General features: G+C 43.8%; 1 protein-coding gene and 1 long non-coding RNA gene across 7 annotated transcripts in view; both read right to left on the bottom strand.

Annotated features, from left to right (window-relative positions):
* Positions 1-13352, bottom strand: part of LOC146424545 (uncharacterized) — a 33455-nt gene extending 20103 nt beyond the window's left edge. For 2 of the 4 annotated variants that reach the window (XR_014847001.1, XR_014847000.1), the window contains exons 1-5: positions 13226-13352; positions 12642-12726; positions 11936-12112; positions 8426-8479; positions 7486-7639 (exon numbers count right to left, since the gene is read on the bottom strand). This is a non-coding gene — a long non-coding RNA (uncharacterized LOC146424545). Of the gene's footprint in view, positions 780-3185; positions 3938-7485; positions 7640-8425; positions 8480-11935; positions 12113-12641; positions 12727-13225 lie in introns of those variants that run through there. The other 2 variants (XR_014847002.1, XR_014846999.1) reach the window with 2 other exon arrangements.
* On the bottom strand, positions 13186-18570 carry TOPORS (TOP1 binding arginine/serine rich protein, E3 ubiquitin ligase). Of its 3 annotated transcripts, none has more exons than XM_085043226.1 (3): positions 18299-18436; positions 17109-17222; positions 13395-16673 (listed from the first exon to the last, which is right to left on the bottom strand). In XM_085043226.1, the coding sequence occupies exons 2-3, from the start codon at positions 17166-17168 to the stop codon at positions 13695-13697; spliced, it is 3039 nt and encodes a 1012-aa protein (XP_084899352.1). In that variant the 5' UTR covers positions 17169-17222; positions 18299-18436; the 3' UTR covers positions 13395-13694. The 3 variants fall into 3 exon arrangements, with proteins under 3 accessions (XP_084899351.1, XP_084899352.1, XP_084899353.1); XM_085043227.1 differs by having other exon boundaries at positions 17128-17222; positions 18299-18430; XM_085043225.1 differs by lacking the exon at positions 17109-17222 and having other exon boundaries at positions 13186-16673; positions 18299-18570.
* Positions 18571-19443: the final 873 nt, after the last annotated feature.

Below are 19443 nucleotides of genomic sequence, written 5' to 3'. Positions count from 1 at the left end.
AAAAACAACCTTAGATATAAACAACTGAGATTAGGAAAAAGCACAAAGGGAAACAAAACACAGCAGGGAAATACAGAAGGGAAATACATATGCTAAGATTAAATTACATTTAATGTAAAAAATGCTAATCTAAATGTTCAGATTGCTATTCTGTCTTGTCTTGTCTTGTCTTGTCTTGTCTTGTCTTGTCTTGTCTTGTCTTGTCTTGTCTACATATGTGGTAGTGCTCATTGCAGGAAGAATATATGGGGTGGGGGAAAGACTACTTTAAAGTGAGAAAACTAGAAGCGAAGAAGGAAACAGGAGACTTCATGGGAGTTAACTATTTAGCAAAAATGAAGCAACAGAAGATCTCCTGAGCTCTAAACACTGCTTGACACAATGCAGAGCCACAGAGTTCGGTGAACATCTGTGTCTTTCTGTAAACAATGTCTTGCCTTGGAAGGGAAACCTTGCTGCTTATCTAAGGCTGTGTCATTTGAAAATCTAATATATAGCACTGTGAGGAGAGTATCAATAGCAAGTGAGTAAAAGAGATGACACAGATCAATTCTGCAAGCCTATCTGAGAAATATTGTGGGAATTGTATGAAGAATTCAGGTGTCAAGAACAGTCCTTATGGTTATCCAAAGGCTGTAAGTACTAACACGGGGAATTAGCTACATTTTCAATTTTGTAAAAAGGTTTTGCTCTACTGATGTGAGCTCAACAGCTGACCTGGGGAGGTCTAATGCACCCTCTGGTCTTGGTCAGCTTGCAGATCACACTGCTTGTCCCAGCTGAAATTGAAGCAATACCAAAACACTTGTTATACGGCACCCATTCCACAGATTTCAGAAATCTAAGCATCAGGTCTGAAGATCCATTCTCTCCCTTCCTACTGAATATTCAATTAATTGATTCAAGTGGTTTTTAAACAAATACTCGAAAATTAATTTTTTTTAGAAACCTACCACTACTGAAGACACAATGCCATTGCCTGTAGTTCATTATTTCCTGGAAACTTAGATTTAACTCACACGACTATTTAAATTAATAGACTTAATTCTCCACCCATTTCCTTGGATTCCTTTATCCATGAACTATGTTTTTCTCTTCTTGTTCTATGAAACTGACCATACTATTGCTAGTGGAAATAATTTTACCACGCACATTAAGTTTTACTAAACTCAATCTCAGTGTTTCTGCTGCCCCTCATTTTCAAGCAGTTTCTCTTTGAGACAAACCATAAGGAAACCTCTTCTGATTCAGATCCTGGCCAAGGAACCAGTGTGATGTGTCTCAATACTCTGTAACTTTGGCTAACCACCATGGTTCAGTTCATCCTTCTGTTTCATCCTTCATTTCCACATTAACACAACAGTGGGGATAATGTGTCTTTTCTGCTGGCCTTGACTCCTGCCTGCCATGAGTAGGAATTTTAACAGTACAGTGTGTATACAGCTTGCCTGGTCCAGTTCTTGTGTTAGTTATTTGCTAAAACACAAAATATCCAAGGGAATTCTAAATCTTTGTGATAGGATTATTTGGCTAGAAAATTTACCTCTGTGTATATATACATGAACTATGATAATAGTAATTCATTTATGATTTTTTTAAATCTCATTGATTTTAAAAGGTAACTGTATTATATTGTGTACCTAGTTCTTGTCCTTTCCGTACACAAAAAATTATTAATGATCTTTCTTCTTTAATATTGAAAAACACCACAATTTTTGCTTGCTTTGGCAATGTTCTGCAATGTAATCATGTACACAAGTCTACTATAAACAACAGCATTTTTCATATGAAATACTGTTATTTCATCATTTCTGGTAACTTCTTTAATATGCCAAGTTCTAAAGCTAAAAGCTTTCCACCCTCACGCTGCATTGCAGTCTGGCTGGCATATGTGAAAGGCAAGCATTTCAGGAGAGGAGTTAGGTGACCAAGTACTCCAGGAACACTTCTCCAGTTGTACCAGTTGCAGAATACTGGCAGGTCTTTTCTTTGTCCAGCCTGCAGGGGTTGGCATTTAGAGAACCTTTTGGCCCTATCAGAATCTACTGATAGTCTGATAATCTGTATTTTAGCCACATTCTGAGCTGGAAATCTTGTCCACATCTTTGAAAATTCGGATTTTCAGTGGAATGCAATGAAAGCACTATACTCCAGGGGCTTGTGTACTAACATGGAAAACTGAGTAAGAACAAAAGGTGAGAGAGAGGGGTGCTGAAACTAGCACCATAACATGCTAGTGGAGTACCAGACAAGGCAGGGGGTGATGAGAAGTACAGTGGGAAGGAGAAACGACAGAGTCACGAAGAAGTCAAATGAAAATAATTAAATGGGAACTAATGAAATAAGCCAAAATACTGACACAGTCAAAATGATGGGAACTCAGTGGCCATTCACCTCCCGTGTGAAAGAAAAAATTGCAAGTGCAGGAAGCCAAGACAGAGAAACACAAGAACATGGATGGGACGTCCTCTGTGTACAGTAAGGTTATGGGCAGTCCCTCTGAAAGTATTTGACTGGAACAAGAGGTAGCTATGATTCAAGACGAGGAGGGATCGATGCTGAACAAGGTCATAGGACTGAATGACAAATGGCCCATGCTGCTAACAGTGATGGCTTGGGAGATGAAGATAGTTTTGAGCAGAATGCTTTCAAAAGTGTTTGGTTTTGACAATCTCAAGTGAGTCAAAATGTACAAGGGATGGCAATAGAGTCAGGTGACACAGAGGATGGATAGATGGTGATAGATTTTTAAAGGGCCATAGATGTATCAGTGTCTGTAAAAGGAGTGAGAACTGCAATCAAAATTACATCTCTGCCCAGAGACCACTCCAGGACATAAAAAAGAAGGAAAGGACCAATGCCAGATGTCTGTGGAAAATCAGACAGAACAGAACGGAAATACCTAATGAAAAATACACCAATGGCTGGGCATTTTCATTTCTTGGAACAGAGACCAGATTTTATTCCTCTTATGGGGTGAATATTTGGCAGGCTGCACTATCTGAACTTGCTTAAGAGTAGTAATTATCAATTAAGTAATTTGAGTAAGTAAATGAAATATTCACATTCCTAGTTTGCTTTCAGATAATAAGTTCCTTATCAGTATTTATTTTGTCAGTATTCACAACCACTCACAGCAATTTATAGTCCCTCCAAGTAAATAAAAAATAATAGAAAATACTACTGTGTAACTTATTCCCATCTTTTAGAATTCATTTCCTATACTTCAATTACAATACTCTACTAAAATTTGTTTCAAAGTACTTCTTACAAAGGCTAAACAAAACAACATCCTAAACTTGTGCCATTTATTGTGACAGTATGACAACTTGTTGTGACAAGCATAACAGATTGGGTAGCAAAAGCTGAGCAGCAAAGGCTGGCTGACTGACTTTTGTTTCAACAGATGATTCTCTTGCTTGTTTACATTTTTAAGAGTGATCAGAACTAGAAAGACCATTTTCAAAGTAATTCAAATTTTGTTAAAGCTGCAATGCAAGCAGTGCTGCAGTCTCGGGGAAGAGGCAAAGCCATAGCTTTATCATCCACAGAAGGTCTTAGAGGAGAAATGAACTTAACTGCTTGCATGCAGGAAATTTGGGATGCAGGTCTCTTCCTGATTCAGTACAGGTTGATTAGTAGCTTGAGTCGGGGCTGGGCTGAAGATGATACCACCAAGCCACTGTAAAAAATCAGTTTTCCAGCCTCTCCCCCTGAAGACAGGCTGTCAGGGCTTGGCCAAGAAATCAGACCACCTTTCTCATTTCCTGCGCTGTGAGGTACGGGTTTGGAGTCCTAAAATCATAGAATATCCTGAGTTGGAAGGGACGCACAAGGATCACTGAGTCCAACTCCTGGCCCTGCACAGGACATCCCAAGAGTCGCAGCATGTGCTTGAGAGCACTGTTTAAACACTCCCAGTGTAGGCAAGGATAGGCTGGGGGAAAAAAAAATCCAGATTTAGTGTTAGATATATATGCCCTTGGCAAAAGAAGAGGTCCTTTAGGCTTCACTGCACAGCTGAAGTGCTCAGACATAGGACCTGCAAAAAATCACCATTTTGCTCAAATGTGTGGAAACCCCATACTTGGAAACTCCTTGCTGGGAAACAGAATTGCCAGCAAGAAGTTCCTGGAAACAAAATTGCTAGCAAGTTTCTGGGAACAAAATTGCTAGCGAGCCTCTTGCTGGCTCTGTTCACAACTTCAGCACAATCAAAACCCAAATCCACCACACACTAGTCCATGACCATGAAGGCCTCAGTCAAAACTCAAAAGACCTCTAAAAAGGACTGGAAATGTGCACACCAGTACAGTCAAATGTGCACACTAGAGTGTATTTGAAAGATATCTACAATATCCCAGACAACCAATTTGCCAGAATTCACTAGCCACATACTTGACTGCACAAATAATAACCAGAGACTGAAGCAAGGAGATCAAAATTGTACTGGAAGTAAAACACTCCAATCTGTTTTTTGTTTTCCTAGAAGAAAAGCACAGTTCATACAAACAGTTATTATAAATTGAAAGTGCACAATACCTCTTAAAATGCTATTGTCCAGTAAGCACTGTATTTATACATTGTGACAGTCATTTAATCAGAGGGGAACCTGATGAAGATGGCTCAATTAGTCATGCAGAGGTGGTACTGGAACCAGGAAACACCAGACAACTTAAGAAAAGGAGATGGAAATAAAAGCTGCATATAAAGATAGTGAAGCAATTATACCTGTGTACATTCAGCAGAAGGAAGTGTGAGGATAGAGGAGGCCTTTTTATCTTGTGCTGTGCAAACATCACACAAGATACTTAAAGAGAAGTAAATTAATTCCAAAAATGCTGTGAAATTCCACACAATTCAAAGAAAATTACCTTTTTAGTATCCTATTCTAAGCATATTTAAAAATAAATACAACATAATTAAAACAAATATAATTGCAAGAAGCCATGAAATGCTATGAAAAGATGCAACAGAAGGATTTAGGGTTCTCTGTATGCTCTTATTTTTCTGGACCCCAAAGCCAGGCAAAAGCCCAGACTAGGCAGACAAAGTGAAAGGGAAAATAGTATCTGATTAGTGTACTTTCCAGACTCTGTAGAGAACACATAAAGTTGTTGGGTGCTCTTCCATACCTGAAGACAAGTATTAGCACTTCTAACAGTGCACAGGGTTCCACTGGTTGTCTTAAACCCATGCCCCAGGAAGGCTGACAGCATCCTCAGTACTTCCACCTTGCTCAAAGCCCCTCTTAAGTCACATCAGTAGCTGTCATCAAAGTCTTGAATTTTTCTCACTAACAAACATGACAGGAAAGGAAGAAGTATGGGGTCAAGAGGCCAGATGAAGAAAATTAAAAAAAGAAGGATTTTTTGAGATCCCCAAAATGGGCTAAAAAGAAACAAATATTCCTAATGTTCCCATAAGATGTTCTAATTCAGGAGTGGCTTATCTAGAATTGTCACTCTCTCATTGTGTGTTTTGAAAATAAAGATGGCTGAAAAATTACTTACCCCATCCTGATTTGTCTCTCTTGTTCTGAAAAAAAGGTAATTTCTTCAGCTCTACCATATTTCCAGTGTGTATAGATGTATGAAAATAGCATATTTTTCGAGAAATTCTATTAATCAGGGATGCAATTTGGACTATAAAGCTGTCTTTAGAAAAAAGACTGAAAATTAGATTTTTTAGTTCTCTACAAAAAACAGCTTATGAAAAGCAAATGCCTACAGATTTTAGCAAAGTTTAATCTTGAGAGATATCACTTTGAATTCTATTATGAAAAAGAAAATGTAACCAGTTAGGTTATTATTACTCTGCTTATTCTCAACTTCACTCTGCATCTTCAATTTTACTGCTATAAAATATAGATTCATAGAATGGCTTGTGTTGAAAAGGACCTTGAAGATCATCTGCTTCCAATGCCCCTGACATGGGCAGGGATGGCATTCACTAGATCGGGCTGTTCAGGGCCCCATCAAACTTGGCCTTAACCACTTCCAGGGATGGCATTTAAACAGCTTCTTTGAGCAAGCTGTTCCAGTGCCTCACCATCCTCTGAGTAAGGAATTTCTTCCTAGTAGCTTAACTAAACTGCCCTCTTTCAGTTAAAACCATTACCCCTTGACCTGTCACTTATCTACCCATATGAAAAGTCCCTCTCTCCTTGATAAGCACATGGAGAGGGGAAGAGAGTTTAACAGTTACAGAGCAATTAAGCTGTATTTCTGGTACATCTGTGTACTTCAATATTACAAAAAAAAGAAAAGGAAGTGAACTGCCTGAGTAAATGGAGCAAAATTAATTCACTACATTCAGAAGTGAACGAGCCATAGCATGGACAAACAAATTAAGAAAGAGCATGGGAAAGCAGGGAAAGAAACTGTGCAGGAAAGTTCACCATTGCAGAGACATTTGCTTCCCTGTCCTTTTTAGTCAACCTGAAAGCATGGCAGGGCTGACACAAAACAGTTCTTGTGACATTATTCTAAATTATTCTGTGAGATCACTTTTAAGCAGTACTGGCAACATAATATTTCAGGACCTGGAAGTGGAGCAGCACACAGCCAGAATCAAGGCATGCAGCACAAAGCTAAGGTAACTGGAAGCTAAACCAGTTTTGGAAACTTTCCAGTCTGACTCTGGCAGTCATCCTCGTACCACCAGAGCTGGGACCAAGGCCCTTTCCCAGCCACAGCCCCCACACTCACACAGTCACACCAGGTTTCCTTACTGGGTTGACCCCAGGTTTCCCAGAGCAAAGTCTCAGACGTCCCAGATTCTCTTGGTGCAATAACTAAAAAATAAATCAGCATCTTGAGCTGGTGCCTCCAAGGACGGATCTGGAACAAAGGAACTCCTGGGCTTTCAACCTCTCGCCAGTCTAAGCGTGGGAAGGTCTGGGATCCTTGGCTCCTGTCATGTCTTAGTGTCCAGTCCCCTAGCTAGGCCACAGGACCCCAAGCCCTTTGTTATGAAAGGGTCAGTGAGCTCGGGCTCCTCCCCCAAGAGCTCAACCTGCGGCTTGCACACTGTGCTACCTGCACCAAATATATTCTTCAACGCTACTTCTCCACTCTCCTATGTACACACACCTGACTCAAGTTCACTCCACACAAGACATAGGTTCTTTGAGCTTAGAAATCCAGCAGCCTGACGACTCGGGGCAAGGAGAAAGCAAGTCCAGAAAATGTGCCAGTGATGGAAGAACTCAAGTTAGGCTTATTACTCAGAACAACTGATTTGCTATTAGAGAGTAGTTCTGCATGGGTAAAGGCTAACCCTCATTTCCTAAATTACATTAATATTGCTGAAGGAAATACATACAGAATTGGCACTGATAATAGTAATCTCTAATTACTGACAATAAGGCATTTTTATAAGAAATTATCTCTCTGGCAGCAGTGGTTACAACAGAGATAATATGCTGCATACTATTTCAACACGTGTGCTCAGTGCTGTGTAGGAGGTGGGATCATTATTCACCTGTTTGGCCTATGGGACATGGCAGGGGTATTCTGTGACAGCAGCTTGTTCTTTGGCAATCTTCATTGTGGTGCCAGATGTTTTCTGAACAAGGCTGTTTTCTTACTGTACACCAGCATTGTCTTCCACCACCACTCTGTAGCAACCAATAAGCCTGTGCAAAAAGACAGCAATAGTGCAATTAACTTCTGACAATTTGGCATGTTAAAACAAGAATTATTAATATTCCCATGGATAATCACTCTAACCTAGTTTAGCTCACCATAAAGTATCATAAAATACAGTCCTGTAAATCTGGCAGTAAATAGCAAACCTCACATACAGCAATAGAAAATTTGGAATTAAAATAAAATAAATTGGTGGTATTTCATCATACTTCAGAATGCTGAAATCCTACCAATAATTTTAAAGTCAGCAACGGCACCTAGTGTGCAATGATGATAGTGTAATGAATCTCTCACACTCTGAAACTGAGATGACTGCACAAAAGACTGTGTCATTAAACAACATGAGGTTCTGTTTTGTGGCTGAACTCTTTATTTTCATGGCTTCATTTTTCCCTATTTTTTAACCTGGCAGGGACTATTTAATCCAATTGTTTACTATGACACAATTCATAACAAAAATCAAAGAGTCATACTGAGTTATTGTGCATCAACTTACCATGAAAAATGTAGAGATTTCCTTTTTTGTTCTTGAAAAAAATAGCAATATAAACGGATTGATAAAATCTATTTTCACTCATTAATGCCTCAGCCTAAAATTACAAGTTTTTTCTGGTGATGTGGTTTGGACACAGGTGGTCCCCATGAAGAAACACCTACAGCCACAGGTAAAGCATTAGAGGTTGCCTGTACAGGTTACCTGAACACAGCTGAGTCACTATCTTGCGATGATCCTCTATATTTCATTATCTGTGTGATTCCTACAGAGTTTTTACCTGTGCAAATTGAAGCAGGAGTTCTGGAAATTACCCATCACAAAGGAACACCATCTGTGAAAAAAGAGCAAAAAAAGATGAACAGTTCAATACAACCTTCATAATGACTACATATTTTGAGATCCAGCAGGCTGCTGCCTAGTCTGTGCAGGAAAATGACAAATGAATGCTGTTTAACATTTTGCTTGAACAGTTTTCCCATTCAGAAAACTATTTGCAATACAATAATGAGAAAAGCCAAACTGTGAAGCATTTTATAAGGCTGATTAACTTTCTAGGACATATAACTTGATACACGCTTTGTTTATCCAGAGTAAATTCAGTGGTTGAAAAGATTAATTGAACCTATTTTATGCTAGTTGTACATGCTCTCACAATGGAAATAACTTGCATTTTTTTTTCTTATTGACTCATGTACAAGAGCCTGCAATACACCAGCAACAGTAAAATGACTCTCCTAAATTTAGCAGTTCATAAATCTTACCAGTCCATCCAGTGGTTTGTTGTTTTGGGCTTTTTTCCTTCTTTCATGTCTTTTTCATATACCCAAAAAAAAAAAAATAGGAGTGTATGCAGGAGATGCACAGGACTTGCTTTTGCTTTTCTACTCTCCCAGAGTACAATAGGCAACTGTCAATTCATGCTCTCCCAGCTTCTCTCTCTCTCCCCCCACCATAAATATAATAATGCATGCAGGTGTGCATACACATAAAATGTGTGTTTGTACATTCATTTTTACCTCTTCAGCTAACAGACTAGAAGTCATACTTCCTATGACTTCAAGGAACAAAGCCCTCTGTTTTGAAGGAGCTGTGTGACCTGGTTCATGTAATTGGCTGAGGATTAAACTGTTACCCTCACAGCTACACTCACCAGGTGAATAATAAAAAAAATTACGCTCAGCATGTCTTTTCCGCTATGCACTTCATGTTCATCTTAATGCTTTGGACAACAGCTTGTCATTTAGTCATGACTTGTTCTGTGCATAACACTTTGGATGGATGCCTGATCTCTAAGGGCTACAAGTTTTGAAAAGACAAATGGTATTACTGCCACACCCACTGGTTCACAAATTATTCATCAGGAATAAAGACTAATTTAGATGTGCAGTGGTTCACTTCACACCTTGTGCAAAAAAATTCTTCACGACTCAGCATTCCAGAGCATCCCAAAAAGGGGACTTTGCCTCTGCTTTCCATCAGTCCTTACTAATACAAAAGGCTTGCTTCAGTTACTTAGTTCCCCTTTTGGAGACCACTGAAAGTGTACCCATGTGAGCAGGTTGCCTAGCTAGGCTTGGGACATTTCCAGGTCCTTTGTCACTTCATGGCAAAGGACATGAAACCTATCAAACTGCAGACAGTCCCAGCCTGCTGGGAACTGACACTTGAAATTTCTTAAAATTGAGGCCCCAGGCATCTCTGACACTGCTGATGATTTATCTACCAACTAATAAAATGTGCAGTAGATATGCACAGCGGCAGCAGCATTTTCTGCAGCCACCTTTTGGACTCTGCTCCAGTTTGGAGACAGAAACACACTTCTTCCCATTATTGTCACTACAATGTGATGAACCTTAGAAACTCATTTGAAGCACAACAGGTGAGTGCTAAAGGAGGAGCCCCAAAATAACCCTGTGGGTTATTATGTATTTCTGATAGGACGAATGTCAAACAAGATCCCAGTCCTACATGAACAGGCTCTACATATGTGTAAAGCAAGATAACTGTGGTGTGTTTATCTGCTGTCATGCGTCTCCTGAGGTTTAAAGTAAGCCCAGTGCGAGAGACTAGAGAAATTACTTGCTCAAAACAGCCGAAGTATGTGTGTGTGGCAGGGTGGGAAGCTCTGTAAAAACTGGGATGATGCACTTCTCCACATCCCATCTCCCTGGACCCTCTAGTCCAGCTCCAGAATAATTATCAGCCACTGGCACACCAGAAGCCCCTCGTGGAGGGGAGGGTCCCAGGAGGCCAAAGCAGACAAAAGCAGTTGCACAAAGACTCTCTCCCCTTCTAACTTCCTCTTCTTGAAATCTGGGTAACTTAAGGTTGGATGGGTTAGATTTTGCTAAGTCAATGCCTCGTGAAATGCTTTATTTCAATTGAATATTTGCTTTAAAATTTGCCAGGTACCCTTATTTTCTAAAGTTTGCCTGTAAGTGTGTTTAACCTCCTAAGAACGTTGTGTTTCTCCCATGTGCCTACCTCAGCGTATAAAAAAAACTTAAGCCCCTGGAAAGAAACACATCAAGTGAGTCCAGGGCTTTACACGCCAGGTCTGGTAGACACCTTCTTCTCAAAAAGCACCTGGAAACCAGGCAGAATATCCAGGGCAAGTCAAACAGCCCCATGTAAAGTTATGTAGGTTGCTAAATCCAACACCACTGCTGACAGATGTCTTGTCTAAGCCTATAAAAATAGGGGAAGCTCTGGAAGAGGTTTGATACATGTCACATCTGACCCTGAGCCCATTAATGCAGCTCAGTCCTTGTCCTATTTTGGTTGGGATAGAGTTTATTTTTTTTAGTAGCACGTACAGTGCTGTATTTCAGATTCAGTATGAGAATAATGTTGGTAACACACTGACGGTTTAATTGTTGCTGAAAGGGCTTACTCTGAGTCAAAGACTGTTGAGTAGCTCATGCTCTGCCAGTGACAAAGCACACAAAAAGGTGGAGGGGAGCATGGCCAGGACAAAGGACCAAAGAGATATTCCACAAAATAGAGTATCATGCCCAGCATATAAACTGGGGGAGTTACCCAAAAGAGGGGCTATCTGGGTTTGGCATTGGCTAGCAGGCAGTAAGCAGATGTATTGTACATGACTTTCTGGCTTTCTCTCTCTCTTCTTTGTATTACTTTTGCTAATACCATTACTATTGTATTTTACTTCATTTCAATTATTAAACCATTCTTAACTCAACCAACAAATTTCACTTTTCTTTTTCGGAAGGAGAACTTTACCCAGTTCTCCTCCCCTTCCCACTGGGGTAGAGTGCTGTAAGCAAGCAGCTGCACGGCAATTAGTTGCCAGCTGGGGTTAAACCACAACACTTCACCACAAGTAGAATTCTTAGTAGCAGCTGACACCAAGTCACGTTGCTCACTCACACTTTTCAAGTAGGTGCAGCAGGAGTGACGAGCTGGTTTACACAAAGCACTACTGGAAAGCACTGGCTGCCTGTGGCACACTTGTTTTCCTTGTTCCCACCACATGGCCCTCGGCCTCCCAGTGCCATAGCTCCTTCAGACATTTGTGCTCCCTGAAACCTACTAATCCCAAGGTAGGGACCAACCTGACCGCTGCAGCCTGAGATGCTCTCAGAAGCAAGAGTGGAGGTTACTGATGGGCACTGCTCCTGACTCTCTCTCAGGCTCAGCCAACCTGCGCCGACTGGTTGGGCAGAAGACCTTCTCCACAGCCTGGGCACTTCCAGGTGATGAATACCATGGTAAGACAGGCTGCCCACTTAAGCCCCTGGATGACCACAGTGGAGCAGAGACCCACCTGCATCCTGTGGAAAAGCTCCCAGTGGAGCAGGCAGAGATGCCCTGATTGAAGCTACAGCCCATGGAGATCTCACACGAGTAAGCTCCTGGCAGGAGCTGCAGCCTCTGTTTAGGAGCCCACACAGAAGAAGGTTTTCTGGCAGCTGGAGCAATCTGTTCCATATGTACTGCACACCTGTAGAAAGGGCCCATGTTAGAGCAGAGGAACAGGGTAAGGAGTAAGAAGCAGCACAACTGGACGTTATGGACTGACCACAACACCCAATTCCCATCCTTCCACACAGCTGGGGAGGAGGAGGTAGAAGAGCCTGCAATTAAAGAAAGAAGTTGAAAAGAAGGGAGAGAAAATTTGTTTTAGTTTTGCCTTTGTTTTTTATACCCCTGCTTAATTTTTCATTGGCAATAGAAGCCATTAGTTGTCCCCAACTCTATCTGGCTAGTAAAAGTACTCTCCCTTGTCCTTATCTCAACCCTGCTTTCCCATCTTATTTTCTCCCCTGTCCTGTGGAGAAAGGAAAGTGACAAAGCAGCTTGGTGAGTATCTGTCAGGCAACCAGCCAAGGTCAAACCCATCAAACTCATGGAGGTAATGCAGGAGAGACAGAGAAGGCATCCTCCTCATTCAGCCCTCAGAGCTACTGCTGTGCACACAGAGAAGGATCTGGAAAACAAAGCCCTGCCTGAGCCCTGTGCCTTGCACATACCTGCAGCAGGACATCCAGGATGTGCTGAGCTGGGTGAATGTTGGCTATTGCACAGAGGTCAGGAGAAAGTGCTCTATTGCCAAGCCTACAGACAAGACAGATTGTCTTCAAGTATGCAACCGTAAGGTACAAAGAAGAGGAAAACAGAGTCCTTGAAGGCTGCACAGCTATAGAGTGCAAGGCAGAATGCACAGGCTCCAATAAGGGAAACAGAAAGAAGAAAAAAAAAAAGAAACAAACAAACAAACACCAAAAAAAAAAGTTTCCCAAGGGAATACTCTTATGTTAGAAAGGGTAGGATAGCAGGGCCATCCAGTTTTGGGAAAACTCAAAACTGAACAAATCCTATGCAATCTCATCAAAGTTCCTGCTTTCAGTGAAGGTTCGTACCAGATTATCTCCAGACAGAACTTCCAACCTTGAGAATTCCTGACTGAACAAAGAGCCAATGATCTGGATAGGTAAGACACCCAAAAAAATAAGAAAAAACTCTACTTGCAAAACACACAGTACCTATCCAAATACATTTAAATAGACAACAACAAAAAATCTTATTGCTTTATTCAGATTTTGACACCGCTTACCTTAAAAACACTGAAAGTCCTTTGAGGATCTCTGGAGAAATCACTGACTACGTTTCAGCAGAGATCAGATTACATCACAGAGATTGAAATGATGCTGGAACTCAGACTGAGTACCTTTTTATGAACTAAACAATTTTTCTCTTGCCTAAGAAGAGCTATCCCCATAAAATGCATTTCCTGGCTTTTGTTTTAGATCCTTTTCTGTTGTTTGGTTTATGTAAAACTCTGAAATACTTTGTGGATGGCTTTATGAAATTATGACTTCCAAACAGTCTTCTAACAAACTTTTAAAGTTACATACTAGCAATATTCTAGCTTCCTTGACTTAAAAGTGCATACACATTCAAAAGTTTTATACATTTCCTAGACATCTTAACAGACAGAAATCCTATCAGACATCTTAGTTCTCAAGGGGGGGAAAAAAGGAAGTTAAATTCACAATTTTAACAAGTGTTCCATGAAAAGCCTACTACATTTTTTCTTCTGCGAAATCAAACCATGAGGATCTGTTGACAAGTCTCTTTGGCAGTCTTAGTATCAATGGCTCTCGCTCTGGACACTCTAGGAAGGAAATCCTGGGGGAAGGCAGTTGACTGGAAGGTGCTGCTGGTGCTTCCTGAACATAGCTGGTTACAGTTTCTGTGTGAGAGGTGTTACTGCTGTTATTCGTTGTGGTTACATTCTCATCAGCAGCCATTTCTTGAAGTTTGACATCAGCATTTCTAATGTCACCATCTATGTTTTCCCTCGTGGAGGGGACGCTGTACTTTTTGTCTACTCCTCCAGTTTCCTCACATCCTGTCCTCAGAAAAGAAGATGGAGACTCACTTGCCCTCTCATTTATGTGAGTTGTGCCTGTCCATGTAATACTGCTGTCCCATGTGGTACTTTCTGGCTCCTTGCTACTATCACTATCAATGGTAATCACCACCGGAGAAGAATGTACCGAGTTACTTATGTGATGTTTCCGGTGTTTCTTCTTATGCTTTTTCTTTTTCTTTTTAAGATGCCTTGTTGTGTCTGTTGCTTTTCCTTCATACACTATCTCCACACTTGGACTCCTCATTTTCTTTTTCCTTTTCTTATGCTTTGTCTCACTGCTTGCTCGATTGTCTGACAGGCTATCTTCATTTTTGCAGCAGTCACCAAATTTTGAGGAAGTTTTCTTGGGGTCATTTTCTCTTTCTAGACTTGTGCTCTCCATGAACGCATTCTCCAGGTGGCGAGTTTTGTACTTCCTTTTTCCACCAGGCTTTTCACTTTTCATTCTGTCAGTTCCTCCAGAAGGAGTCCTTGATCTGTTGCTTGACCGACTCCTTGACCTGCATCTTTCATAACAGTAATAGTGTCTCTCATGGAGAGCCCTCTGACTATGCAGGTCTGTCCTCTCAATAAATGATCGTATCCTGTACTCTGGACTAGCAGATTGCCTTGAGTAAAGAGTGTTAGACCGGGTCCTCCTCCTGCTAGAGGATTCATAGCTGTCTCCAAACATCTTTCGACTACAGAATGAAGAACCCCACTGGTGCCTACTTTGATAACTGTCTCTTACATAATAGCGATCACTGTCTCTACTTCTTGATCTCCTTTTACTGTGTCCTTTGCTACGTGATCGTGATCTGCTTACTTCTCTGGATGGAGTGCTCTCACCACTCAGAGAGCCCCTCTGGCTTTTAACAGAGGCTCTGGTGTCGTGAGCCCTTGACCTTCTGCTGCTTCTTTTGCTCCTATGTTTGCTACTATCTCTGCTTCTCGATCGTCTTCTTCTGAGTTGGCTTTTGCTACGGTGCTCCCTTCTAGACCGATGGCCATGACTGCCTCGACTGTCCCGTGAACATGATTGTGGGCTTCTGGACTTTCCCTTTTTAGACAATCTGTGATTCCAAGGGGAGCACACTGTGTCACTCCCTGGAGAGGGGCTCCAGCTCAAGTCCTGTGGAGGAAGATCTTTTCCTTTACATTTGGTTTTCTCATCCTCTTTTGATTCCATCTTCTCAACTGCAGGAGATAAACAGCTTCTGCAACTTGCTATATCCTCCCTATATGTTGGGGAATGGGGTGAGAAGCTCCTGCTTCGTTCACTGTCACTCCAGCTGCGACACTGGACCGGTCGCTGTTTCTTGACATCTTCCCTTTTCTCTTCCCTGATGGACTCCTCAGAATCAGAGGACAGCTCAACCACTTCTGGCGTCCTCTCAGCTAATGGCTTAACATACCCAACAATGACACAATTGTCTGAGGAAGAGGCACTGTCATTTGAGTCAGCATTAGCCTGTAACTGAGTCTGCAGCTTGGTTCTTCGACTCCCTGTAGCAGAGTCCTCATCAGAGCTTTCTGACGACTCCAGAGGAGAAGCAATGGTTGCACGAACCTCTTCTGAAATGGAGTAGGAAGGCCCTGGAGTTTCATCATCCCAGGGGGCCTGACCAAGACCAGGCACAGACAAACTATTATCTGGCCCTTGTGAATATGCCACATCAGGAGATATTGTAATAATTGATGAATCTGAGTGGCTTCCTTCCTCATATGATGGTGCAGGACAATCATAATTGGCATGTTGATCATATGCTTCTAAGTTAAAAGGACAACGAGCAAAACTGATGAATTCATGCAGGAAGTGTTCTGTCCGATTCAGCAAAAATGGCTTTAAATCATCAGCAAAGGCCTGACTTTCCAGATCATATCTAGTTACATTACTCATGATAATGTGCTGTACAATATTGATCAAAGATCCATGGGCACCAAACAGGACTGTAAGTTCTCGCTTCAACCAAGGAACTAACCGGTGAAGGCATGCAGGGTTGCGGCGGAAAAACTCTGCCGAAATGTCTCGGTATCGGCCGCCATCCTGAATGCTGCGGATGCGAACACCAGTGCGGTACAGAGCCCTGCGGAAGTTGATCATGTCCTCCTCCTGAATCTGTCGCAGGGATCTGCCCTCCGCGCTAGCCTTTCTCCTTGAGGCCAGCCTCCTGATCATCTGCTGAATCTCTCTGTGTCTGTGCCGTGTTGGTTCACTTGACAACCCTTCAAAGAGCATCCCATTATCTGGAGGGGACAGCATCCTACGGGAAGGGGAACTGCGGGCGCGGCGTTCCCTCGTTAAGGTAGTACGGTAACGAAATCTCCTGCCATCAGGACTGGCAAAAGAGCTAGTTTCTAAAGGGCTCAGAATGTACTCCTTAAAGTCATCTTCAGCACGAATTGTGTGGAAAATAGAAAAAAAGGGTTGCTTGCAGAGGGGGCATTCGGCTTTGTTTTTTGACCATTCTTGGACACAGCGGAAGCAGAACCTATGCAAGCATCGATCTAGATATGCAACATTGTCAAATCTGTCCAGACAGATGGGGCATTTGGAGTCAGGAGATGCATCTGTGGGCAGCTTGCTGGTGCTGGCTTTCGGCGAAAAATTGCTATCTTCTGTAAATTCCTTATCTGAAGTCATATTCTGGAAAAGACAGAGACAAAAGACAATTAATATCACAGAGAGGCAAAAATCTTAAGTCTAGATGCTGAAACCCACAACAATTGCTTTTAAGGTTGTAAAATCCAGCAGTGGCTCTGAAAGAATGCTGAATAAAGAGGCAGCATGACCTAACAACTTTGGCTTCTTTTCACAATGAGATCTAGCTCTTCAGTGCTACAAGTTTCACAGAGCACTCAAATCATGCTGGCAAAGTGAAGGCAACAGGCAGACATGTCTTCTTCCCCACTGTTAAATAACTCCTTTGATGCAGTCAGTAAGTTTATGATTTACATGGTATCCTCCAAAACATAGCTTAAAAAAACTAGCATTTATGCATGAAAAGTATGAGAACAGTTAGTTCTGTACTTTAAGACAAATGAGCCGAAAGAATTAATTGCACTTGAACTATATTATCACCTTCCAAGTTCTGCCGGACCTGTCCTGTTCCTGCACCCTCTGCCCCTCTTTGTTGGGCATTCATGCTGGACCACACACAGCTTGTTGGATTAGACAATCTCCAGGGATGTGTTCCTGCCAAAATAGGTATTTCTTTAAGATTGAAGCAGAAACAACCAGATGTCATTCCTACAGCCATCTTCAGGTACACACTGCCTTTTATTTAGTCTGGGTGTTGTGGTGGTTTTGCCTGAGATAGTCCATTTTCTTCACAGTGACTAGTCTGGGGGTGAGTTTTGAACTCGTCAGAACCCAGGGTTGATAATATAGAAATTGTTTACTATTGTTGAGCAGGGTTTACACAGAGCCAAGGCCTTTTCTGGTGTTCATACTGGCACACTGGTGAGGAAGTTAGGGTTCTAGGGGAAATTGGGAGGAGACACAGCCAGGACAGGTGACCCCAACTGACCACAGGGACATTCCAGCCCATACACCATCATGCTCAGCATATAAAAGGGGGGCAAGAAGGAAGAAAGGTGGGACATCTGGAGTAATGATGTTTGTCTGCCCAAATCACTGTCACATAGGATGGGGCCCTGCTCTCCTGGAGATGGCTGAACACCTGCCTGCCCATGGGATGTGGTGAATGAATTCCTTGTTTTGCTTTGCTTGCGTGGCTTTTGGTGTCCCTATTAAACTGTCTTTATCTCAACCAATGAGATTTTCGGCTTTTACCCTTCTATTTTTCTCCCTGATCTCACTGGTCGGGGAGTGTGCGGCTGCCTGGTGCTTGGCAGCTGGCTGGGATGAGATCATGACACAAATCAAATGCGGTTAACAAAAAAATCCATCTGTTTAAAAATTATTTTAGGTTTTGGCGCTATCCTACGGCTTTACAATTCAGCGGAAATAAATTACCACTCCAATTCAAAAGCCATTAGCCCCCGTTTTGCAGGCAGCCCGGCAGCAGGCCTCCCCCGCCGGCGAAGCAGCGGGCCCCATGCGGGGGATGTGGCAGCACCAGCGCTCGGGTGCCAGGGCTCACAGGAACGCCCCCGCACCTGCGGGGAGTGAGCGGGCCCCGGCCTCAGCCTCGGCCCCGCGCCGCCGCTCCGCCCGCTGCGGCGCCGCCCGCCACCCTGGCCCCGAGAGCCGCCAGCCAGCGCCCCGCAGGGGAGCGGCGCTCCGCCCGCCCCCAGGCCCGCACTCACCGCTGCCGCGCCCTCGCTTCCCGTGCGGGCCAGGGCCGCGGCCGCCTTCAGCCTGTGGCGCGTCCGGCAGCGCCCGGCGCCGGGAGGTTCCCGCCGCTCCTCCCCTGGCGGGCGGCGGCGGCGGGCGCCCTCCGCCAGGCACCGGGACGAGTCCGCCATGGGCAGCGGCGTTGCTACGGGAACGGTTTCCCCCGGGCGCGGAGCTGAGCCGGGCCCTGCCGGGAGCGGGGCGCCGCCGTCGCCGTCACATCCGCGCTCCGCGCACTGACGTCTTTCCGGGGCGGGGGCCGGGCGGGGCCGGGGCGGGGTGGTGCCTCTGCGCGCCAGGGTCAAGCCTGCTCCGCCGCCGGGCCAAGCCTGTCCCTCCGCATGAGGCGAGCCCGCGGGGCGGGCGGCGGTACTGCCTCGGGCCCGGGGCAGCATGTCTGGGGCGGCTGCGGCTCCTGGGGGACAAAAGCGAGAGGAGCCCCGGCGGTGCCGCCAGCGCGCAGCGCGGTTTGTTGGCAGCTGGTGGCTGCCGTGGCGGTGTGCACCCGGCGCTTCGTTCTCCAGGGCCGCGGGTGGGCGCCCTGCGGCAGATGGAGAGCCGCGTCCTGACCCAGAGGCTGCCCGACGCAATGCAGAGCCTAGGGGACGCCGCCGGGAGCTTGGCATTGTCCCCCAGGGTGCAGAGGAATCTGTCGAAGGCTGGAGGAGCCGTGTGGTCGGTTGGGCAAGTAAAACATAACTAGCACTTTGAGAAAGAAGAGCTAGATAAAGCATAAACAATTATTAGGAAAGAGAAAAATAACTCCTTAGTGGTATTTATTAGCACGTACCTGCAGTAAATGCAGGTGTGCAAAGGACACAGGCGAGGCTAGCTGTGCAGGCTGCCACACTTGAAGCCCAGCCTGCCACAGTACCTGTACATACTACTGCCAGGACTCCTGTGAAACATGAGCACAGAGCACTGTCCCTTTTCTTATCCAGTCAGTATCGACAAAAGTTTACAAAAGCACACGTGAATTCACAGATCCCCAGAGTACCAGCACAGCCCTTCTGTTTATGTGATAACCCTGACCCATATCCTGAGCCATTTCACTCATTCCCACGCACCGGCTGGTTCAGCTTCCTCAGGAGCGAAAGCATGCACCGGCACTGCCCAA

This window comes from Lichenostomus cassidix, chromosome Z, assembly GCF_008360975.1.
Source record: "Lichenostomus cassidix isolate B80296 chromosome Z, HeHo_3.0, whole genome shotgun sequence".
Lineage (NCBI taxonomy): Eukaryota > Metazoa > Chordata > Aves > Passeriformes > Meliphagidae > Lichenostomus > Lichenostomus cassidix.
The sequence above is the reverse complement of the archived record's forward strand: the minus strand, read 5'-3'. Positions and strand labels throughout refer to the sequence as shown.